We start from the raw sequence: 16,823 nt of genomic DNA on the forward strand, positions 1-16,823 counted from the left end.
CCGACCTCCTCAGTCATATCCTCCCAGGAAGATAGGTGATGCCCTCCAGTGTCCCTTGCCCATAGACACCGGGCCAAGGCCGAGCTCTGACTCCCCAGCCTGATCTCTCCTGCCCAGGAGCTGCCCAGTGCCCACTCCCTCAGTGCCCAGAAAGCCCTGTGCTCTGCATGTTAGTTGTGGCCTGACTGTGGCCTTCACTAGAGGCTGGCATCCCATCACGTTCCAGTCTCCACGCCAGCCCCTTGCTGCTGTGGGGGCAGTAGGGGTCGTTCAGGACCCAATTCTATGAATTGCCCAGACCTGCCACCAGGGCTACCTCGCTCAGTGCAGTTGGCCACCCCCAGACGCTGAGACAGCGGCCCCTGCCTGCGGCCGATCCGCCTTCCACATCAGCCCCGCATCCTAAGGTCTGACGTCATCAGAAAGGCCAGGGTGGAAATTCAAACCTGGGGGAGCAGGAGCAAGTGTTTGCATCATGCGTGTGTGTCTGTGTGCACACATGCAAGTGCACATGTGTGTTTGTGTCTGTGCACGTGTGTACGCGTGCCTGTGTGTCTATGCATGCACGGTGTGCGTGTGTGTGCACATGTGTGTGCATATGTGTGTGCACGTGTGTGTGCATGTGTGTCTGTGTGCATGCGCGTGTGCGTGTGTGTTTGAGCTCAAAGAGCAGAGACAGGGAAGGCGTGGAGCAGCTGTGTGGCCGGCAGCCTATCTGGGCACCAGGGGAGGCACTTGAGGCCATCAGGAGACTGTGCCTGGGTCAGGGGAAAGGAAGGGCAGCTTCTCCTGCTTACCTGTTTCGGGCCCCTAACCCGCTGGCCTGGGCAGTGCACACACACGGCGGGCATGGTCAGAGTCCTGGGGGCACGCAGTGCTCTTCCCGGCGGGGCCAGCAGGGGGACCTTTCCCCCCGGGCTTCCAGGCCTCGGGCGCCACCTCCACAAGGGGTTAACACCCCCTCCCCCCCTCAAACCTCAGGGATTAAAAATTCATGCCGTCCCCAGGGGCTGCGGGGAGGAGGCGGAGGGAATGTGGGGGACACAAAATTAAAAGGGAAAGAGATTATTTTTAATCCTCTTGGTGGGTGCTGAAACAATGCCGGGAGAGCAAAGCCGCCGAGGGTTTGTCCGGTTAGAGCCAGGCATGGAGGACGGACTGTGCCACGGGGAGCAGGTAATTACAAACTGCACGTCTTCCTCGTCTCCACGAGAAATTCGCCTTAATCCCATAGCTATGGCTTCCCCGGTCAGAGGCGCCCAGATTTTCATCATGCTCGGCGCTGTGGACGAGTGGAATCCACATTTGATACCTACTTGGCCCCTCGGGGGTTTCACGCGGGACCAGGATGGAGCGAAGCGCTGGACCCTGCTGGTGGTGCCGCGGGACTTCCCACGCACCGGGGGCGGAGCTGGCCCCGCTCTGCGCTGGCGGGAGCGTCGGCCTCGCTGCCGTTCGGAGGCGCGCCCTGCACCCGCGGGGAGGTGGGTGTGCACGCCTCGCTTGGGCGTGTGCTTAAACACGTTCACTTTGCGTGGAGAGCCATCGGGAATGCGGCACAAGCTCGTTATGTTTCCCCTCCCTCTCTGGCGAACGGGCATGTTCCGAGCCGGAAGATGCGAGCAGACTCGCGGATGTGCCAAGTTACAATGTCAGACCCTGAATGAGAGGTGCCTGGCTCTTCCCTCCCTCCAGCCGTTCCTGTCCGGCGCGGCCCGGGTTTGGAGGCTGAGCAAGGCCGCGCCGTTTGGGAGGCGCTGTTTCTGCGGCTGCCTGTGTGGTGTGAGCCACACGGAGGTTCTCACTCCAGGGCTTATGCTTGGTTACTCTCACTGCAATAGAAGATTCTCGAGTGATGTGCAGAGCTTGTATCTGTTAGAAGGACACTGAGTGGGTATCGATTTGGGATTCTTTTGGTTGTAATACCGGTAAAGGAGAAATGAGCACGTTTTGTTTTCTGACTGTAGACTCAGACAGGTGGTGTGCGAGGGCATGCATTTTCCTGATTGATGAGATGAACTTTGTCCGTCGTGTTTCCCAGGGACTCCCAACACGCATGGCCAGGAGACGGTGAGGCACAAGCACGTGTGTGTTGCAGACCCAACTCTAGGAGCGAGGCAGTTTTTCCATTGTAATAATACGGGAAGATATTGTAGAGGTATTATGGGATTTTAAAATTCAAGTTCTTTTCAGCTGGATTTGATTGAAAAAAATTCTCAGCAACATATTTTCAGAGGAGGTAGTAGGAACCATAAAATACAGCAGTGGGTCATCTGGGGTCCTCCTTCTAAAGAGCTGGAGAACACTGTCCAAGAACAGTTGAGAAAGGCAGTGACCTACAGGAAGATACAGAGCCTGCAGGGACGCACAGAGACACAGCTCCCCTCTGGCAGCAGAACCCACGAAGCTAGCTTTGTCATCCATCAGCTATAAAACCAATCATGCTGAATTTTCAGAACCAATTTTTCCTCTCTAAATTTTAGTATCATTTTAATTTATGAAGTATCCTCCTAGACACTGATCTCCGCAAAATCTTATGTATCAGTTTGAGCAGATGTTGACGCATATCCTCTTTATTTGCTCAAGCTGTTAGTGTGGAATCCAGGTTGGTCTGGTTCTCACACTTTAACCCAATCCACGCAGGGAGAGTGACAGTGCGCACAGCAAGGGCCACTCATCTTGCTCAGGGCTCCTTGCTGTTGCTTTTGGGCTGACAGTGGCCAGAGGCCCAGGGCTTAGGTGGTTCTAGGGAACTGGTGAAGCAAAACAAGCCGTTTCCCCACTTCTGAGGCACCGCCCTGGAGCTCTGTCCAGGCTCTTTCTTAGGCCGACACCCATTGGGCCTGACATTCTTGCTGGGATTCCCTGTTTGCTGTCTGCCTGGTGTGACTGTGTGAAGCTGAATGCAGAGAAAGCTCCCAGAGGGTCAACGGTGGGGGCGGTGGTCCTTAGGAAACAGAAGTACAAATAAGGAGTTATCCCCTCTCTGAATGCTGGCCGTGTCTCCGTGGGCACAGCCCCATTTGACAGGGAAGTGCCGATATCCTAAGCTGCGGAGAGAGGAAGAGAAGGACATGCTTTGAGCGGCCTATAAACCAGGGCCGGCTGGTGGAAGGCTTGGTGGTGTCCAACACCAGACTGCGCTGTCCAGACACTGTTTTAAAACTTCTAAGCTGGTTATTGAAGCCTCTCGAACTTAAATGTCATAGCGAGCCTAATTATCTACAGGTTATTCAGATTCCATTTCTTGAATTTCTATTTCTAAAAATATCAACATTTAGCATAGACGGCAATTATTTGCCAAGAATTTTGGCATAGTATGAGCCCAAATTTTCCTTTTAAAAAAGTTCTGGAATGAGAAGCCTGTTAACACCTAGAAGAAAGGGTGAACGGTCACGCAGTTTGCAGCATCGGATCTCAGTTGAGGCCTGAGGACGCAGGGCATGCGTGCCTGTGGGAACTAGGCGGGTTGTGTCTGGGGACAGTCAGATTGGTTCTGGGCTCAGTTTATAGCCAAGGATATCAAGTCAAACTGCACAAAGGGTTCCACCTGAACAAAACTATGTGGAAGGCCAAGGCAGGGAGGCCATCAGACTGGAGAGCAGAGAGCCTTCATCTCAGCAGAATGACCAAGCCCAAGTTTCTACTTTTGGAGCTAGGTTCTATGCCAGTGGTTCTCAACTGGGGATGGTTTTGTTCCTCAAGGGACATTTGGCAGTGACTGGAGACATTCCTGGTTTTCACAGCTGGAGGGGAGGAGAGGCTCCTGGTATGCAGTGGGTGGGGGCCAGGGATGGCACTCAGCACCATAGTGCACAGGGCGGCCCCACAACACAGGATCACTGGGTCCCCCACGACAGTAGTGCCGAGGATGGAGAAACCCTGTTCTATAAAAGTCTGGAATTTTCTTCACTCAAATCCAGCTGCCAATGTTTAAAGAAAGATGTGGGGTTGTAACCATATAAAGAGTGATCTAAGGCTGCCTGGCCTTAGGCAATGGTTCACACCTATAATCCCCACACTTTGGGAGGCTAAGGTGGGAGGATCGCCTGAGGCTAGGAGTTCAAGACCCCTGGGCAACATAGCAAGACCCCAGTTGTAAAAAACTTTCTTTAAAAAATATAGCTGGGCATGGTGGTCTGTAGTCCTAGCTACTTGGGCAGGTGCAGGGGTCGTGGAGGGGAGAGAGGCTGAGGGAGGAAGATTGCTTGGGCCCAGGAGTTTAAGGCCATAGTAAGCTATAATTGCGCCACTGTGCTCCAGCCTGGGTAACAAAGTGAGACTCTGTCTCCAAACAAACAAACAAACAAACAAAAAACCAAAAACAAAACAAAACAAAAAAACCCTGCTGGTGATGTGTGTTTATTTCCATTTAAAAACCTTTGCTGCCAGTTGTGGACCTCTGACTATAGTTAGGGCCAGTGTGGAGAAAGAGACAGCCAGTGTGGAGAGAGAGACACATCAGCAGGACAGGAAGAGGCTAAGGTGGTTGTGGAACTATGCCCCAAATCCGATGAAGCAGTGCACTGGATTGAACAGTGCCCCCCAAATTTGCATCCACTCAGAAACTTGAAAGGTGGGCCAGGCACAGTGGGTCACGCCTGTAATACCAGCATTTTGGGAGGCTGAGGCGGGTGGATCACTTGAGGTTGGGAGTTCGAGACCAGCCTGGCCAACATGGTAAAACTCGTTTCTACTAAAAATACAATAAATTAGCTGGGCGTGGTGGTGGGCACCTGTAATCTCAGCTACTCAGGAGGCTGAGGCATGAGAATTGCTTGAGCCAGGGAGGCAGAGGTTGCAGTGAGCCGAGATCGCACCACTGCACTCCAGCTTGTGCAACAGAATGAGACTCTGTCTCAAAAAATTTAAAAAAAAAAAAAAAAAAAGAAAACAAACTTGAAGCGTGACCTTATTTGGAAATAGAACCTTTGTAGACGTTGTCAGTTAAGATGAGGTCATACTGGAGCAGGATGGGGTGGGGCAGGGCCTAATCCAGTGACCAGCATCCTCATAAGAAGATAAGATGGAGACACAAAGACACACACCGGGGAGAATGCCAAGGGCCTTGGGAGGCAGAGGTGCAGTGATGCGTCCACAAACCGAGGAATGTCGAGGGTTGCCAGCAGCCACCGGAACTATGAAGAGGGAAGGAAGGACCCTTCCTGGAGCCTGCAGGGAGGTCACGGCCCTGCTAGTGCCTCAGTCTTGGCCGCCTGGCCTCCAGAGCTGTGAGAGAGTGGATTTTTGTTGTTTCAAGGCCCTAGCTTGGGACACTTTGTTACAGCAGGTTAGGAGACAAACACAGGCCAGAGGTGTCTGAAGCTGTGATGGGTGAGGGTGATGGCGGAAGGACCCAGCCACATGGAAGGTTGGAGGCTCAGGGCCTCCAATGTGGATCAAGATTTCATATAGAACGTCAGACTTCTGGTTTCTCATGAAAGACTGGGAAACAGCCACTCCCAGCCTCTGGCTACTCACCAGGAGCCGACGGTCCAGTTCCCCTCCTGGGGACTTCAACACCTCCAGGTTCTGAAGCCCAGAATCCTCATGGCTGGGACAAAGTTGTTTTTTCTTAGGTGGAGAAGCCTTGTCTATAACTAGGTCTCTAACAGAACAGGAAGTGCAGGAAGACCAAGATGCCTGTGCTTCAAAGAAGATGGGAATCTCTGATGCTTTGTGGCAGTGGAGACAGTGTCCTGTTCTTCAGCTGGCCCTGAAGAGCCACAGCCTTGCTGTCCTGCCTATGCAGGGCCAGGGGTCCGGCTGACGTTTCTGAATGTCACCGTCTACCCACCCACCCTCTGCTGGACTTGAACTTCCCTTCTCTCCAGTTGGAATGAAGAAGTGATCCCAGCTTGGCCTCCACGTTGGCAGCAGCTGATCCCCCCACGGGGTAGCTTAACCTGGGACAGAGAAGGGAGAGTGACAATGACCGAGAGCCAGCATTGTCAGAGCTCTGTGAACACACTTGCCCGGGAATGGGCGAGTCTGGGCTCCTGGGCCCGCCTGCCACAGTCCTACACGGCCAAGAAGACCAATTTAAAGCAATGAAAGAGAGCGCTGGTGAGGATAGAGCTCCGGTGCAGAGATTTTAATTTTATATTAAAAGGGGTCTTATTCTCCTGCCCATTGTTGAAGTTAAGTCAAAGTTAATTAGGCTCTTTGGGCCCTTCTCATGTCCTTTTTCCTGAAGTTTCTGAAAACATCAGAGGAAAGGAACCCTCTCCAGCCACATGGAGGCTGGGCGTGCGTGTCCTGGAGAGCTCTGCTGTCCCTTCTCTACGAAAATGCAGGATTAATGGTCATTTCTAATATTCGAGGGGGTTCCTGAGGTCCACTCATAAGCTCATCTATTTAGCAAAGGAGCTCTCAAGCTGCCTGAAGCTTTGGGGAAGGAGCCTGAACTCCTTTGGGGCCACCAGGGCCCGCCTCAGGAGAGGCTCCTGGAGATCCCTGCACTGGCCCAGCAGTGGCCAGGACCCCTGTGTGTGGCTTTCCAGGCCTTGTGCAAATCAGGTAGGCCAAATACTCACATGTGTCATGACTCTATGCGGGTTTTCAAATATTCCTTTGTTAAAAATTTTAAGGCCAGCTGCCGTGGCTCACCCCTCCCTGTAATCCTAGCACTTTGGGAGGCCAAGGTGGGAGGATAGCTTGAACTCAGGATTTTGAGACCAGCCTGGGCAACACAGGGAGATCCTGTCTCTACAAAAATACAAAAAAAAAAAAATTAATTAATTATCAAAATAACACAAGATGATTTTAGCGAGAGATAAGAGAAAAGACGCATATCTACCTCCCGACCCTGCTCCATTCCCATTGAAGTCAAGAGCCTCCCCCTTGCTGACACTGCACTCGCTCAGACACCAGGCAGCAGCTCTGCAGGTTTTTGGCTTCGATGTTTTAAAATAATAGTGAAATCATGCTATGTATATTCCACTGAAGAATGTGGAAATGTTAAATAAGTTTAAATGTTTTCTGCACACAATGGCCTGGCGGTGCCCCCCAAAGTCATGATAAAGCCCTGCCTTCGCTGTAACTGTACTGGATGGAGACAGGGCCTTTATGGAGGTGATTAAGGTCCCCTGATATCATGAGGCTGCAGCCCGGATCCAGTGGGACTGATGTTCTTACAAGACAGGAGGAGACGCCGGAGCATGCCCTGCCTCTGTGGATGCTTCCCCAGGAGGCCACTGTGAGCCGAGAAGACAGCCCTCGCCAGCAACAGAATCGTCCAGCACCTTGATCTTGGACTTCCAGCCTCCAGAACTGTGAGAAAATACATATCTGTTTTATAAGAAAAAAATATTGGGGCCAGGCATGGTGGCTCACGCCTGTAATCTCAGCACTTTGGGAGGCGAAGGCGGGTGGATTCCTTGAGCTCAGGAGTTCGAGACCAGCCTGGGCAACATGGCAAAACCCATCTCTACATAAAGTACAAAAATTAGCTAGGCATGGTGACTCGCGCCGCCTATAGTCCCAGCCACTCGGGAGGCTGAGGTAGGATTGCATGAACCCGGGAGGTGGAGGTTGCAGTGAGCCGGGATTGCACCATTGTACTCCAACCTGGGCGACAGAGTGAGATCCTGTCTGTATTTTTTTAATTTTTTTTGAGATGGGGCTGGCTCTGTTGCCCAGGTTGGAGGGTATGGATAGCTATGGTGCTATCATAGCTCACTGTAACCTTCAACTCCTGTGCTCAAGCAAGCCTCCCGCCTCAGCCTCCCAGAGCACTGGGACTACAGGCAGGAGCCACCAAGTCCAGCCAAGTTTCTGCTGTTTAAGCCACCTAGTCTATGGTATTTTGTGATGGCAGTCTTAACGGACTCAGGCACTTGGCTTCCCACACACTGTCCAGGTCAACAGACAGAGATCTAACTTCTTTAAAAGCATAGCTGCGGCTGGGAGCAGTGGCTCACGCCTGTAATCCCAATACTTTGGGAGGCAGAAGTGGGCAGATCACCTGAGGGCAGGAGTTCAAGACCAGCCTGGCCAATATGGTGAAACCCCATCCCCACTAAAAATACAAAAATTAGCTGGGTGTGGTGACAGGCGCCTGTAGTCCCAGCTACTCAGGAGGCTGAGGCAGGAGCATCGCTTGAACCTGTGAGGTGGAGGTTGCAGTAAGCTGAGATCACGCCAATGCACTCCAGCCTGGGTGACAGAGCAAGACTCCACCTCAAAAAAAAAAAACAGTGTAGCTGGTAGGATATGGACGTTTTCCAGTTAAGAATACCATTCTACAGATGGACACACGTTGTTTCTGGTGTTTTGCCACCAGCGACGTTGCAGCAAGCCCCCATGGTGATGCGTCCGTCCTTAAGTACCGTTGATTGGATTTCTCCAGACAGATTCCTGAAAGGCAGGGGTCAAAAGGTAGGAAGATTTTAACCCGAACCTATGTTGTTGGACTGCTTCTCCGAAGGCTGCAGCGTGGATATTCCTGCCAGCAGTGGATGACAGAGGCTGCTTTCTTGCATTTTGCCAGCACTGGATAATAGCGTTCTTTTAATTTTGGTAATCTGACCAGTGAAAGATGGTATTTCGCTATTGCCTTCATTCCCCTTTCATTGACTACTAGTATAGTTAAGCATCTTTCCACCAGCGTGCTATTTGGATTTCTTATTTCCAGGTGTGCATTTGTAGCCTTTGTCCAGTATTCTGCTGGGTGGTTTGTCTTTTACACCATTGTGAATATGGGGATAGTAACTCTCCCTGGCCTGCCTGATGCGTGTCTCCTCCTGACTGTGATCCGTGTGTGGTGGCTCCTCTCCCCCATGGACACCTCCCCATCCACGAAGGCATTGGGCACCCCATCTCGTTTGAGAATGTCCTCTGCCAGCCTTTTGTTATACAAATTGCTTTCTGAATTTTCTCCCATTAGTGCTTGCTTTATGTTTTCCATCTACATGCAGAGTTGTTTTCTGGGTGAACATCACGGTGTGTACCAGCACTGTTTATGAAATAAGCCTTGCTTCCCCCACACTGAGTTGGAATGACACTTTGTCACTTTTTCACAAAGATGAATTTGTGGAAAATTAAGATACAGATATCCTCTCACAACTTCGGAACATCAAAAGTATTTTTATAGCATTTTTAGGATATTTGTTAAATTCTGCATTTTATTCTAGCTATGTATGTACTGTAACACATTTCTATCCTTAATTATGTTTTCAATCTTGTACCCCCATTCCCTAGCACAATATTTTGCTCATAATAGGTTCTCAACATCTGGAAAATGAAAGAATAAGTAGTTGATTGTAGCTATGTCATGTTAATTCTATGAGGAGTTGGGGACCATTTCCGATATTTTGTGAAGACTCTAGGAGAGTGATACAATGTCAAGAAAAACAGAGGAGTTAGGCACCTGTTCACATACTGGGTATTTAATTTGATGTTAGGCACCTGTTCACCTACTGGGTATTTAATTTGATGACGTTGTGTCTGGGATGTCAGGTTTTAGCTGATCAAGACTAGCATGATATAAAAAGAGTCCACAAGACCAGAATTGGGGTTTCATAGAAAAGACACAAATAGTGTGGCTTTGGGGTCTAGGAAGTCCTGTTTATCCAGACAGTAGCTTTACAGTACAGTAAGACCTGTTGGGTGTGGGACTGAGATGGAGTCTGTGGTCTTACCAGTACTGGCTGGGACGAATTTGAAAATCTGTAGGAGAATATATTACATGAGTAGAAGCACAATGTTCTGATCAACCAAATATTCTGTTTAAGAGGGGGAAACATTGCATTTAGAATTTGGGAATAAAGAAAGATGAGCTGGGTGTGGTGGCTCACGCCTGTAATCCCAGCACTTTGGGAGGCCGAGGCGGGTGGATCACCTGAGGTCGGGAGTTTGAGACCAGCATGACCAACATGGAGAAACTAAAAATACAAAAATTAGCCAGGCGTGGTGGTGCATGCCTGTAATCCCAGCTACTCGGGAGGCTGAGGCAGGAGAATCACTCAAGCCCAGGAGGTGGAGGTTTCGGTGAGCCGAGATTGCACCATTGCACTCCCAGTCTGGGCAACAAAGACTGAAACTATGTTTCAAAAAATAAAGAAAGAAAGAAACAAAGATGAAATGCTATACTATCCTCAGGGGGAAGAAATAAACAGCTGATTCAGTACTCCTGAACAGACCAAAAAAACCCATCATCTGAGGGTGTGAAGTGCTGAGAGAGAGAGAAAGATGATAGTAGCATAGCACAGAGTTAGGGGTAATTCACCAGGTGCCGATGGCGTGTGTGTTCCATTTCATAAATACAAACAACAAGTGCAGCTGTGCCGCCAGGTGCAGCTGTGCTGAGGGTTGTGCTAGCCACCACCTAACAGACCTGAATCTTCCCTTGGGCCCCTTAGAACAGCGGTCCCCAACCTTTATGAACCTTCCCTCGGGCCCCTTAGAACAGCGGTCCCCAACCTTTATGACACCAGGGATAGGTTTCGTGGATGACAATTTTTCCAATGGTGAAGGTAGGGGGACGGTTTGGGGATGATTCAAGTGCTTTATATTTATTGTGCATTTTATTTATATTATTACATTGTAATATATAAATAAATAATTATACAACTCACCATAATGTAGAATCAGTGGGAGCCCTGAGCTTGTTTTCCTACAACTAGATGGTCCCATCTGGGGGATGATGCGAGACAGTGACAGATCATCAGGCATTAGATTCTCATAGGGAGCATGCAACCTAGATCCCTTGCATATGCCATTCACAATAGGGTTCATGCTCCTATGAGAATCTAATGCCGCTGCTGATCTGACAGCAGGTGGAGCTCAGGCGGTAACGTGAATTTTGGGGAGCGGCTGTAAATACAGCTGAAGCTTCTTTCACCGGCCTGCCATTCACTCCCTGCTGTGTGGCCTGACTCCTAACAGCCCATGGACTGGTACTGGTCCAAGGCCTGGGGGTTGGGGACCCCTGCCCTTAGAGAAAAGTTCTTCTTTTGTCATTTGTATCTTGGAGGGAAAATGAATCTACCCTTTGGCAGGTGTGGCTTGTGCAGTGCCTCAGTTTACCACCCACCTCTAGCCTTGAGACAGAAGTGGGGACCATTGGACTCCATTATTAATTCTTCACTTCTGAAATCAGACTTCCGTTAGTGACCTCAGGCTTCCATAACAAAGCACTACAATCCAGGTGTCTCAAGCAGAAGCGATTCCTTCACAGGTCAAAGGCCAGAAGTCCAAGACCATGGTGTTGGCAGGCTCATATTTTTCTTGGGGGCTCAGAGGGAAAATCTAGTCCGTGACTCTTTCTAGTTTCTGGTGGTGGTGGCAACCCTTGGTGTTCCTGGGACTGGAGACCTATCACTCCAGCCGCTGCCTCTGTGGTCCCATGGCCTTCCTCCCCCGTGTGGTCTGGGTCTCTTCTTGTAAGGAACCAGTCATATGGGATTAGAACCCATCCTATCCTAATATGACCTCAACCTAACTGAGTATATCTGCAAAGACCCTTTTTCTGAATAAGGTCACATTCACAGGTACTGGGGTTAGGACTTGAGCGTTTCTCTGGGGACACAGCCCAACCCACTGAGGCTTTATGGCTGGGGGACCCCGGGGCCCTCCCCACTCTCCAAGTCCATGAGGCTGATGGGCTTTGTCCCCTCCCGCCTTCCGTGGGTTGTTCTTGGGCGGCAGGGGTGTTAGGGGCACTGGCCCAGCCCCCATGTTGCTCCAGTCCCTCTGTGGCCTCTTGATGTTCGGTCACTGCTGAGCAGCTGCAGGGTGAGCATCAGCTCTCAGAGGCTGGAGCTTCCCACCCTCCCACACAGCCCTGGTGGCCGGCAGTGTGCCCTTCCCTCCAGATAATAATGAAGATGTTACGGGAAACAAACCCTAACACTGACCTTTGCAGCCCCTCGTGAAGCACCACTCCCTACCCCTGCCACGCCGACCCCCATCTGGGTGCATGGCTGAATGTCATTTATCCTTTGTCTCTGATCTTTGAGTCAGTTTCTGGTACATGAGACTGTTCTCATCCAGGCGGGTTCAGACCATTTGGCAAGAATAATTTCACAAGCCTGGTATTAGATGCTGCACAAAAACCTAAATACATAATGCATCTAGCCTCGGATTTTGTAATTCTGTCACACTCAAAACAAGCTGTCAAAACTGTCTGGCATGACTTATCCTTAATAAATCCCTAGTCCTGTTAATTGCTCCTTATTCCACTGAATAAGAATTGTTTGAATCCACAAATCGGGTAAAGAATGGAGGATAATGGGATGTGTTTAGAGGATTGCAGTGTTTCTCCCCCAGGACAAAAGGAGCCAGAACACACAGTGGGCACCGTGCGGCTCCCATAGAGGGAGGCTGGATTTAATGTGCTTTGGCTTTGAGTCTGGCTGTTTTCAAATGGTTCTTTCCATAGAATGTTCGGCAGGAAAGTGATGCATTGGTTGTCTTGGAAAAAGAGAGGGGAGGCTGAGTTCCATGACACTGATTGGTCTAGAACCCATTTGGGGGCACCTGCCTGGTGCTATTTGTGACTGGTGTGCTTGTAAGGAGCAACCCAGGGCAGTGTGCATGGTGGTGTGGATAGGTGCAGCATCTCTTATGAGGACTGCGGAGGTATCCCAGCACCTCCATGAAGACGAGGTGCTCACCCCCTCTGGCCCTGACATTCAGAGAAAGGCTTTGGCTCCAGATAGACCTGGTTTGTCTTCTGATTTCAGCATCTAAACTGGTTTTGTGACCTTGAGCAAGAGACTCACCCTCTCAAAGGCTGTGTTGCTTCCTCTGTGAAATGGGGTGGGCCGCCAACCTCAGGGTAGGAACTGGAGCAGGGATGGAAGCCCCCAGCAGGGATACCCTAACGTGGCTACCACCCACCCACCTTAGGCCGAGAGGAAACCAGGTCAACAGGCACTTACAGAGTGTGCACCACATGGTGGCATAGGCAGAGACATGGCCTGGTGTGTCAGTCACACCCTCGGCCTCCCCCACTTTGAAGTGTGTCTCAGGGCCTTGGTTTCCTGGCCTATAACATGTGGTAGCGATACCCACGCCACCAGGCTGTCACAGAGGACTGCACCTCTATCTGCAAAGCCCCGTTCATGGCTCCTGGCCCAGAGGGTATCCTCAGTCAACGCCAACAGGTAGAAGATGCAGCGCCTGGGTGAGCGCAGCCCGACTCTCCAGTTGGTGCCGCAGCTGCGTGTGTGGATGCATGTGGGCACACGCGCACATGCGTGTTCGGCATGTCTAGAGGAACCTCGGTTGTGCCCAGTAGGAGGAAAATGCTGTTGGCCTCCAGAGAAAGGAAGACGATTTGGCAGGGGCATGAGCAGCTGGGGACCTGCCCTTGCGGAGGTAGGGTGACGTCAGCCGCAGGGCAGGACGCAGGTTGCAAACTGCAGGTGCAAGGCCCCTGACGTGAGGCTGGCATGCTGGAACCTGGCAAGCATCTTCTGTAAACACAGTCCAGAGCTCAGGGTGCTGGATGCCGGGCGCCTGCCACCACTCGGCTCAGTTGGGGACAGTATGCAAATGTGGGCACAGCTGTGTCCCATGAAACTTTATGTATGGACAGTGCAATTTGCATTTCATATCATTTTCATGTGTCATTAAATATTATTCTTTTGACCTTTTTTCAATCCTTTATAAATGTAAAAACCAATCTCAGCTCACGGGCTGTACATAAGCAAGGCGCCAGCCCAAGGACTCTGTATAAGAGGGAGGCTGCCGCCCAGTGATTTCAGGCCCAGACCACAAATGCTGGGAGGACAGGGAGCCCTTCACTTTGTCCACTGCTGTATCTGCATGTCCAGCAGGACCCTGGAGCAGAGGGGGTGCTCAGGGGCCATGAGCAAGCAAGCGGATCTCAGCGTTTGGCTTCATGGCGTGCACCAGACTTTCTACTCTGGGGCATTCTTTGCCATTCTTGGGTCGCCTGCATGTAAAGAAACCTGGTCCTGCCCATTAGAAACACCACTTGTTTTTGTTCATGTCAGTCCTTCGCACAGAGCTCCTGGGTGGAGTTTACGGAGTGCATGTGATCTCTGCAATCACAGAGTCCCATCTGCGACTTTCCTGGAAGGCTTGCTCCACCCTCAGCCAAGGATTCTTGGGCCTGGAAGAATATGGGACTAATATTTCTTCTCTTCAGGAGCTTCAGAGGGGGAGCCAGCCAGCCTTCCTTCCTTCCTTCCTTCCTTCCTTCCTTCCTTCCTTCCTTCTTTTCTTTTCTTTTCTTTTTTTTTTTTTTCATTCTTATGCCTCAGCCTTGCAAATAGCTGGGATTACAGATGTGTGCCACCACGCCCGGCTAATTTTTATATTTTTAGTGGATGTGGGGTTTTGCCATGTTGGCCAGGCTCGTATTGAACTCCTGACCTCAAGTGATCCGCCTGCCTTGGCCTCCCAAAGTGCTGGGATTATAGGCGTGAGCCCCCTCGTCTGGCCAAAGGGGAATGTTTCATACCCCAGATTTAGAAACATAACCCTCTTTCAAGAGGTGGGTATTAATGAACATAAAGATAACCTTTAGCCAAATGCACACAGTGTCAAGAGGGAAGACATTTAATGTAATCTCGAGATTATTAATTTTTAAATAGTGAAAACATTTTGTTCAAATGGAACAAAATTATCTCACATCTATCTACTTTTTAAAAAATCAGCAGGGGCCAAAATGGAAACACATGACACGAAGGACTTAAAAGAGACAACTGCTGTAATCCCAGCTACTCGGGAGGCTGAGGCATGAGAATCGCTTGAACTGGGGAGGCGGAGGTTGCAGTGAGCCAAGATCGCACCATTATACACTCCAGCCTGGGTGACAAGAGTGAAACTGTCTCAAAAAAATAAAAATAAAGAGAAAAAAGGAAAAGAGACAACTGTACATAAACAAGGCGGCGGCCCAGGGACTCTGTATAAGAGGGAAGCTGCCGCCCGGCGATTTCAGACCCAGACCACAAATGCTGGGAGGACAGGGAGCCCTTCACTTTGTCCACAGCTGTGTCTTCATGTCCAGCAGGGCCCTTGTGCAGAGTGGTCACTCCCAGCAGGTGCTAAGAAATACCCTGGGACCGCCTGTGGGTCCTCTCAGCCGGCACGATGAAGCTCACACTATCTGTCCTTCTACCACGGGCTCTCGCCTCCAAGTGGACAGGATAAACGAGAGCCAGAGGTTTCAGAGGAATCCCAAACGATGAGCTGCCTGTTCCTCTTTCGAGAGGGGAGCCCACTACAGAAATTCACAGCATGATTTGGTTTTCAGCTTATTTTATAGATGTCTCTGTCTTAGCTGAGTGCTCTTCCATTCCTCGACCAGAAATATGAGCATATGGGAATATATACCTCCTTCGACCTAGTTACCCCAAATTTAGGAATATGTTCCGCAAAAATAATTCTACAGGAAAAAGGGATACAGAAATCCTCACAGCAGAGTTATTGACCATTTTTTAAATGTTGTCAATATCCCAAATGTCCCAAAGTCAAGAAGCTATGAATTCTTATTGAGCACTCTGTTACCACTAACTATGGATATGGAGGCTGTGTAATACCACGGAAATGTCTGAATTCAGTGTGAATATGTGGGATGGAGGATAGAGAATGAGAGCTACATGTGGGTGAAGGCTGGAAAGAGACACTTCGATTTGTCAGGATGCTGAGATTGTGAGTTCATTGCTTCCCTTCAGGTTTGAATTTCACTACTTGAGTAGACAGGCAAACAAGACAAAAGATTTTATTTGACCAGAACAGTATTAACGTATTAATAGTCTCTTTTTTGCCACTGATAACAGGTCAGGTTTGGATTCAACCTGTTCTTTATACTTTGCACCCATTTTTCTTCTTTCTTTCTTATTTATTTATTTGTTTGTGTGTTTGTTTTTGAGACAGGGCCTTGTTCCATCACCAGGTAGGAGTGCCATGGTGCGAAGTCGGTTTACAGCCTCCACCTCCTGGGTTCAGGTGATTCCCTCACTTCAGCCTCCCAAGTAGCTGGGACCACAGGTGCTTACCACCATGCCCAGCTAAGTTTGTTCATTTTTTGTAAAGATGAGCTCTCACTATGTTGCTCAGGCTAGTCTCAAACAAGAGGTCAAGGGATCCTGCTGTCTTGGCCTCTCTAGTGCGGGTTTACAGGCACGAGCCACCACACCCAGCCTGCATCCATTCTTTCCGGTCTGGCAAAGATGGTATGGACCTGGGATCCAGGAACCACTAGGCAAGCAGAAAGACACAGGTCGCCCCTTCCCTGGCCCTTGGGGTGTGGTGGCCTCTTCAAACACTCCAGGTGTTCGCTGATGACCTGCCCTGTCTCCACCTGAAGTGATGACAGGTCTGGTCACAGCCTATTCAAAACTGGATATTTCTTAAAAGACAAAAAATTTTGGAGCCAGGAGAAGATGCAGTGTCTGAAATGTTAAGTGTTGAAACCCATTTCTAAACTGAAATTGGATTTCGCTCTAGAATGATCTGAATTTGGTGGATCAGAGAAGACACAACCCCTTTTTCTTCCTGGATGGTCCGGCAGGTGTGTGCCCGCATGGAGGGAGCATTCCCCCACACAGGCTGCCGGTTCCTGAGTAGTGGAACCCAGTCCCGCAGGGTGAGACCTCGGACACCACTCACCCACCTGGGGAGTGTGCTGCAGATGACCAGAAATGCAGGAGAAAATAATGACACGAAGGATCTATACAATTTTGAGAAAATGTCCAGCCCTGTAATGTAGTAAAAGATCTTACTCTGAAGACAGGTGCCAGGAACCACTAAGATGCCATTTATCATCCTTCTCTGCTTCCTTGGTTCTCTTTTGAGTGCCAGTGAAAAGTTCATTCTAGAGATCTAATTGCTTTTGAATGCACAAT

At 50.0% G+C, this 16,823-nt stretch overlaps 1 protein-coding gene across 5 annotated transcripts in view; it reads left to right on the plus strand.

The window, feature by feature from the left end:
- The first annotated feature begins 1,024 nt into the window (after nt 1–1,024).
- Nucleotides 1,025–16,823, plus strand: part of CNPY1 (canopy FGF signaling regulator 1) — a 36,334-nt gene continuing 20,535 nt past the window's right edge. For 2 of the 5 annotated variants that reach the window (XR_004183066.1, XR_004183067.1), the window contains exon 1: nt 1,074–1,176. Coding sequence is in view for 3 of the 5 variants with exons in the window: in XM_031664976.1 (XP_031520836.1) it covers nt 1,099–1,176 (78 nt within the window). In the remaining 2 variants the exon portion in view is untranslated. Of the gene's footprint in view, nt 1,177–16,823 lie in introns of all 5 variants that reach the window. The other 3 variants (XM_031664976.1, XM_017957366.3, XM_003896914.5) reach the window with 3 other exon arrangements.

Source organism: Papio anubis, chromosome 4, assembly GCF_008728515.1.
Source record: "Papio anubis isolate 15944 chromosome 4, Panubis1.0, whole genome shotgun sequence".
NCBI classification, from domain to species: Eukaryota; Metazoa; Chordata; class Mammalia; order Primates; family Cercopithecidae; genus Papio; species Papio anubis.